At 40.2% G+C, this 8,313-nt stretch overlaps 1 protein-coding gene across 1 annotated transcript; it reads left to right on the forward strand.

Annotated features, from left to right (window-relative positions):
- The first annotated feature begins 344 nt into the window (after positions 1–344).
- On the forward strand, positions 345–5,092 carry six3a (SIX homeobox 3a). The gene is made up of 2 exons (XM_055639632.1): positions 345–1,198; positions 2,794–5,092. The coding sequence occupies exons 1-2, from the start codon at positions 516–518 to the stop codon at positions 2,984–2,986; spliced, it is 876 nt and encodes a 291-aa protein (XP_055495607.1). The 5' UTR covers positions 345–515; the 3' UTR covers positions 2,987–5,092.
- Positions 5,093–8,313: the final 3,221 nt, after the last annotated feature.

The raw sequence follows: 8,313 nt of genomic DNA on the forward strand, positions 1-8,313 counted from the left end.
TATAAATGCTCATACCAGCAGAATGAAATGAAACTACGTGCAAATCATGTGTAAACTGTCCCACTTAGGAGCCCTCTATTCCAGCCAACACCACAGGCTCTCCCATTTGCTTCCCCCCTATCTTCCAGACTTAAGGAGAATTGTAACGATCGCAGTAATATTTTCGCCCTCTAATCACTCGTCCCATTCAGCAATATGTGCGCGGTGAGGTTTTCACATGTGAACTTTTGGAGAGGTAGGTGGGCGATGTGGAGATGTATTTCAGATAACCCCTGCACAGCCCCGAAGTGGTGGATGCCTCTACGTTCCGCTGCTTGATTGGCACGTTTGACAGTGATAGACAGCGACGCCATGGCGACGGCACAACGACACTGCAAGACCCAATAGAAAAAGCGAAAAAAAAACACCGGCGCTCCACACAGTATTTTGGGGATATAATATGAGGGAGTGTGACATTAGTCGATTTCGTTGCATCTGACACGTTTTTGTGCTTTTTCAAATCATCAGGCCAGTCCATGGTGTTCAGGTCGCAGCTAGAGCTGTACAGCGCTCTGCCTCTCCTGCCAAACTCAACCGAGAGCGCGTTTCTCTTCCTAGCCAGCTCCCAGCCCCAAGAAGAGTTGTCAATGTTCCAGCTACCGACCATCAATTTCACTCCGGAGCAAGTGGCCAGCGTTTGCGAGACGCTGGAGGAAACGGGAGACATCGAAAGATTGGGACGTTTCCTTTGGTCTTTACCTGTGGCGCCGGGGGCATGCGAGGCAATCAACAAACACGAGTCGATCCTCAGAGCCCGGGCGGTTGTAGCCTTCCACACGGGCAACTTCCGAGACTTGTACCACATCCTGGAGAACCACAAGTTCACCAAGGAATCGCACGGCAAGCTTCAGGCGATGTGGCTCGAAGCGCACTACCAAGAGGCCGAGAAATTGAGGGGTCGCCCACTGGGGCCGGTCGATAAGTACCGCGTCCGTAAGAAGTTTCCCTTGCCCCGGACCATCTGGGACGGCGAGCAGAAAACGCACTGTTTCAAAGAGAGGACCCGCAGCTTGTTGCGAGAATGGTACTTGCAGGACCCATACCCAAACCCTTCCAAAAAAAGGGAACTGGCCCAGGCAACCGGCCTCACGCCGACTCAAGTAGGGAACTGGTTTAAAAACCGTAGGCAGAGAGACAGAGCGGCCGCCGCCAAAAACAGGTTCGTGGTTTCCTTCCAGGTTACCCTGTTCCCAGCGCGTCAAATTAACATTTAAATAATGTTTCAGGAACACAGCAAGTGATCAGTAAATCACGATAAATAGCCTCGTAAGACATACCTTATTTTTTTAGGTACCTGAATGTTTGCAGCTTTTTTCATAGGCCGGGGCAAAATGGGATCACAAGCTAAACTTTTCTAATCAGTTTGGTCAATAAAGAAACTTACTAATTGATTTAGGAAGAAGCTACCGGATGGTTTAGAGTAATAATTAATTAGAAATTGTAAAACAACTAGCGACATTGATACCTCGGGATTGGCAACAAAAATATACCAACAATAGCCAAATGCGATTTCACTAAAAATAAAAGACTTGAGGGGTTTAGTTTAAAATATTGCTCATTGTAGTTGGATAAGATAATCGTAATTAATCATAAAATTCACCGTAAACATGTTTTACTCATGTCCGTATCCTTGTAGTAAAACATAACACAGACATTTAGAGAGGGCGTCCTGAAAATAAATGAGTTTCTTCTGATTCAGAACCACAACGCGCGTCACATCATCTGGCTGGTTTTGTGCATAAATATACACATTTAGAGTATGGAAGGGTGGAACTGGAAGAGAATGTGGAATTGTAGCTTCCCGAAGAATGCGGTACTTTCTAAAAAGTGAACGGGTACACAAAGCAATGACTGCCTATTTCGAAAGTAAGATAACACAAATGAAGTGAGATTAAAGGGTAAACTGATCCAGGAAGATTAAAAAAAACACAGGGCATTTTATAGCGTGATATGTGAAATCCTATCAGTATGTTGTCACATACTGCAACACAATCGGCTCCCTTGTTCTGGATAAATGGACAGAAATATAGGCATGGTGACACTATTTTCCTAGCAGTTAATGGGAACCAACTCAATACAATAAACGTGATATTAGCTTTTACAGCAAAAGAATGTGTACTTGGCGGGCATTCAAATCAATGTAGGGCATTATTTGACTTGATGACTATAGCAATATTTTTATCCAAAATAAACTCATTATATTTGCGTTGCCACCTTTAATGTTCTTCTAAGCACTTCCAGTTGACATTATAAATATTAATTACTGAAAGGGTGCATAGTAAACACTGGATTTGGGCATATTTTGAAACATAATTTAAGCGTGCCATAATGAAAACAAACAAGACCACTTACAATTTTAGCTTTCGAGAAACACGTTCATGATCAGCTTGACAATGAAACTAAGGATAACTTTTAAAGCACAATGGAGTGCAACTGTTTACAACAAAGTGCATTTTGTTGGTGAGCATCATGTTAGTTGAAACCGGCAAGCGAATTGTAATCTAATAATTTAATGATCGAATTGGGAAGATTTTATCAACTTCTAAGTAAGATTTCAGTCCGACGTATTTGCGTTAAAAGATTATTTAAAATATAATTTAAAAACGCTGGACTGCTTGGCTTTTCAGAAGCGCCGTATTTCAAGTAATTTTGTAAATATGTACATCCCTTGGATTTCTTATCCTATGATATTGCCTGATTATGCTCTTATTTGTATTTCGCCCACTTTTTTACTTTGCTGTTTGACCCGTATAGGCTGCAACATCAGGCAGTCGGACAGAGTGGGGTTTGTACGCTATCGGAGGCGGGCTGCACTGCTCACAGCGCGGCGGAATCTCCGTCCACAGCCGCCAGCCCTACCACCAGCGTGTCCAGCATGACAGAGCGAGCCGAGACGGCCACGTCCATCCTATCGGTAACCTCCAGCGACAGTGAATGTGATGTATGATACAAAAGAGAGAGAAATAGAGAGAGACACACAAACTCGTAATGCATTCACAGAGGAATATGGACCTGAGATGAAAGACAAACATTAAAAAAAAGACAATTTAATGACAATTTTTAAAAGACAGAAATAAAACAGATTCGAGAAGAAAAGAAAGTGGCCGAACAGTAAAAGGACGAGCACATCTGATCCAGCGTTTTCCATGGAGGCCCCCGTATTGCATGATGTATTTTATATCTGAGGAAATAATAATCTACATTAATATTTTTTACAAGGAACTGCAATGAAGAGGGAATGAGAAAATTTTCGTCGCCTTTGTTGCTCTCTATAGTCCGAGTGCTGGTCAGACCCCCCGAAGCCAAGCTGCAATCGTTTTTTCTGTTCTGCAGACAATCATTTTTCGTAAGCACCTTTTTCTACACTTCTGTTACTGCCTATGTGGGTACTGGTTATGTGAAAGAATAGTTATGACTGTAACAGATTTTTATTTTTATTTCAAAATTTTATATGAATTATGTATATCTAATGACGCGATCATCCTCCCAGTTTGTAATATATGTGTAGAAATGCCTGTATATGAAATGCTTCTGTTTCTCCTTCTTTCTCTATCTTTCTGGATCACAGACTCAGTGTTTTTATGCATATTGTGTGAAGCGTCTGACGAAAGTGCTAGGTTCTCTACAAAATGGGTGGTTGGGGTAAAGCCCAGCTGGATAGATCTGTTGCGATGTAACTTTATGCAAAGTGCTATTTTGGGTATTTTCAGTCAGAATGAAGTTATATTATATCACTCCCCTTCATGTTGGGCGCTTATTAGTCACTGTTTCTTCAACTGCGTGTTTATCTATATGTAAAAAAAACCTTTCTAACTCAAAATATAGTATTCCGTTTTCTTATACCTGCTGGCTTGTCGTGTCTTTCTCTTCAAAGTATTTAATGGTTCGAAATACTTATCCGTAGACATTTAGTAAACGGCGCATCGTGTTCGCTGAGACGCCAAAGCGGAAAACAAGACCTATTTGTCTTTTTTTTTTGCTGATTTTTTAAAAATCGAAGTTTTTAACGTTATAAAGGTTAACATCACGCATTTACGTAATTTCTGTATTTGTGTCATTTCAAAGATCAGGGGGAAAGAAAGCTACACATGCGTTTTTTCCCCATCGGTAGACTATTTCCACAAAGTAACCCCATCCGAGGAACATGTTTTCAGCAATTGATATAGACTGATTATACAAGAAATGTGGGTTGAGACACTAACTTCCTCCTATTTATGGCGGTAAATGAAAACAGTAAATACGGGGACTCGCCATTTAATCAGCTAATCATATTACAGCTCCTCCCCGTGAATCTTAAGTTCATTGTGAAGTGTTGAAAGAAGTCTTTATTTGCATGACTAACAGTCCACCACCAGCACCTTTGCACTAATGTCGTTCATTGCCCCGGGCTGTTAATTCAAGCGTGAATTAAAAATAGAACTGAGCCCTGAACTTGTTTTCACTTGTGAAGTTTTTGAAATCTATCCCTGTGTGCTTTGGATATCTGATCGAGAATTTCCGTGACGAGTTTTTCTGGCAACTAAAACGAGATTTAAATGAGGCCCAACGGTTAACTGAAGAAAATAGCAAGCAGGACTAAACGATAGACGGTTTTGCAATTTGATTAATAAACATTGATTAATTTTGATTACACAGAGGTATACACATGCATCTATATTATGTAAACATGAGGATACATTTGTAATAAATATCATAGACATAAAGGTATGGATGACACAGTGGTAAGCCTCCCAAACTTTCCGAAGTTATGAATGCTGATTAGGGACAAGTTGGTTTTGTGTCATTTTATCACTGGAGTGATTCCTACTTTCTTATTTCGCAACAAACGTAACTCGTATTCATTTTCTTGGTATAACTACAATCTCACAAACCAAAAACAAAAAAATAATAGATGTAGCCATTTATGTGCGATTATTTGGATTTTTCATGAAAAGTTCGTGTTCGCCGCCAATCTTTTTAACTACTTGGCAACGGCGCGTTTCAGTATGCGCTGGATGGTGACAATTGAATCTTTTGGAGCTGTTGTTTGTGTGCGAGGAACGTAATCTTTCCGCCGCGGATTTCTGTTTCTATTGAAACCCATCTGAGTAGAAAAACTCTTAAAAAGGGAGACGGTGTTTTGATTTCATAATGAAAATGCAATAATATGTTTTGAAGTTGGGCTTTCACGGCGCCTTTCCTATTTGGGCTGAATTTGTTTTAATTTTTTTACTTTGAAGATAGTAAGTTACAATTTATCAAGTGTTTGGATATTTTAAAGTAAAACCTGTTAAGAACATTGGGTTACATCGAAACTGTATTTTAAATTACTGCAGTATAAATAAGAGTATAATTTTTAAATGTTGCACTATTGCACTGTATTAATATCTGGGTTCGGCAAGTATCATTGTTTAATAGTAATATACACGGGTGTAAGGATTATTCATGATATACAACTCAGAAGTCTTTACAAACTCTGTTGGTCGATTTGGATTTGAACGTACGATGGTTTTTATTTTGCCATTGAATACACCACACTGGGGAGACAAGCGACCCAAATAAAAGGCTGCCATACAAAAGTGATCGTAGCGCCTGCTTGAGATCCTGCACAAACGTCGGGGAGATTGTGCTGAGGACACCGAGCAGGAAAGAGCAAAACGCGGCACCGGAGTTTAATTTTGTCTGGAGCTGGGTTTGCAGGAAGGAAGCAGCAGGCCGCTCCGCGGAGAAGCGGCGAGCATGCGCGCTCCCGCCGTGTTAATTTCAAAGAGTGAGTTGAGCTCAGCTGCCAGAACAAATCGTGTCAGGCGAGCAGAGATAACATCCACTTATTAGTGAAAGCTCTTTGAAATAATGGTCTGTAGTTTGAAAGTGGCAGCGCTGGCAGTATATGCCTTTAAAGAACGCTTTACAATGGAGATCTTAGGAAGGTTTAGTAAGAGTAGAGAAGTCTACTGATTTGGGGTTGGTTTGTTCTTGGGTAGTGGATTGAGACGGAAATCAATGAAAATCCTAATTTAAGCTTTCTGATTTGTTAAATCCTCCTGCCCCGGCAAGATACGGCCTATCGCAAGTACCGAGCCAGGGCGGTTTCCCTCAGCTTGCCCAATACCGATTATTATCGATGGGTCTTCTTCAGACCTCCATTAGTTTATTATCCATGACTAGTCTCGCTGTTGATGAAGATGAAATTTATCTAAAGCCGTCAAACAGATGGCATAGGCAGCATTTGACTTCGATATTCCACTCGGGCGGTAATATGCCAAATGTACCAAAGCATTCAAGAAGCGCAGCATATAGACCACAGCTGCTGTCTCTCTGTGTGCCTTGGTGACGAGTTCGGTGCTTGAGACCCGACACGTAGCATGCCATCTAAAAGGCCATTCCACAAGCACAGAAATATTGGCTATTTTCTATTTACACGAGGGCGCGTCTAACTCTGCGTTTATTATCGGCATACCCAGTTTAGAAGCAAGAAGTCTGCTATAATGCATCTACCCACCTACCAATTACAATGGTATTGTTGCCAAACAAACACATTGATACAAATTATTTTGGTATTGCGTGTTCATATCGAACACTAGGAGATTTTATTTTGTGTTTACTGAAGTGATTTCAATTTATGGTTTCAATGCGATAGCCTCCTAAAAAACGGTTGAGCTATGAACGTGGTCTGTTCCGATTTTGCGATTATTTGGCAGTTTAGCAGAGTAGAATTTTCTTTTATTCGTGTGTAGCCATGCGGTCCTTACTCCAACTCTATGCACCACTCGGAGTGACTCGGGGAAAGGCAGTCAGCCGGATATATTCCAGTCTAGAAGAACGGGAATAAACATAGAGATAAGATAGAGTCCGACAGCTCCCGCATTATGTTGCTTTTACCCCGTTGTACCATGGATACCGCACATGTATGTGGTATCTTCCCGACGCACGCGGGACATTTAGTCTTTTATTGAAATACAAAGTATTCACGTTAATAAATTGAAGTGTGGCAATGTCGAAAGAAATTACTGAATAACACTTAATTCGTTTTAATTTGGTAATAGATTATCATAACTTACTGAAATAAGCTGTTTAATGTAATTCTAAATTCTCATTAAATATGCGTTGAAACTGACTAATCGATCATATTTCTCACCTTACATTGTCCATATTACATCCCCGACGACTAGCCATTTATTTGTTTTTGCATGGAGACGCTGGTAGCTGAACGTAATGAAACTTCATGATACCCCAATATTCTGCAACTTCATAATCACAATTTTTTTTTAAGATTTCCTAATTAATAAGACACGTAATGTAATAAGAACGTTTATTCTTGGTTTGCCGAATAACTTGCGTCTTTATCTTTTATTGCAATCACTTTATTTTCAATCTTCCAGATCAGGGTGTTTAGTTATTGTTCATTGGCATACGCGATCTTGTCCCGGGATAGTTTATGTAGGTTTATATTTCCCGTAAATGTTATATTTGTTTTGAAGGGCGGGCGTAGGATATGCACGATGGTGAAAGTTGCAGGAAAGTTGTTTGAGTGAAAATTCAGGACGTTAAAACACACGCTCTTCAGGAATCACATAATGTGTTTCTCTTTCCCAACATTGCTTCGACTCGATGCAAAATTGCTGAGACACATTTAATCGAAAATTATTATTTTCAATTAATAAACGGATTAAAAAAATGTCCATGGTTGAATTTAAGTAATTAACCACTGAGAACTTGCGGTGGTGAATTTGAGTAGTGAATGTTAGGAACTGTGTGACCTGTCAGTAGATTTCATTCACGCAGCCGCACGTCGCGTTCGATTCTTGTTTCGCTGTTATGTTCATTCTTTGCTGATAAAAAAAAACATTATTTAAGACTATTTGGATTTAAAACTGTAATTCTATTAAATAGTAATTGAAGGATATGATACAGGATCAACTGCCACATAAGCCGCCTGTTTGAACTTTGATTTGTAGTCAGACGCAGATGGGATCACGGCCTTTCCAGGCTGATTGTGGAGCCCCGGCATGGAAGACAGCAACAAGAGTTTAATTAATTTGTCTTCATTCAAATGAAGAAAATTGATAGAACATTCGCTCTGTTCCAAGATAATTTCAGACCAGTTTTAACCTCACCATTCCTTTTGTGGATTAAATGGAATTAAACACTTTTTTTTATAGGTTGTAATTGAAATGGTGGGATTCATATTTCTATGACTGTTATTCTTCCTCTGAGACAGACCGTTTGCCGTTGAACTCATTTCGCCTGTTTGTAGTTGAACATTACTTTTGTGTTTTCGGAAAGGTTTCCAAG

This window comes from Leucoraja erinacea, chromosome 8 (assembly GCF_028641065.1).
Source record: "Leucoraja erinacea ecotype New England chromosome 8, Leri_hhj_1, whole genome shotgun sequence".
NCBI classification, from domain to species: Eukaryota; Metazoa; Chordata; class Chondrichthyes; order Rajiformes; family Rajidae; genus Leucoraja; species Leucoraja erinaceus.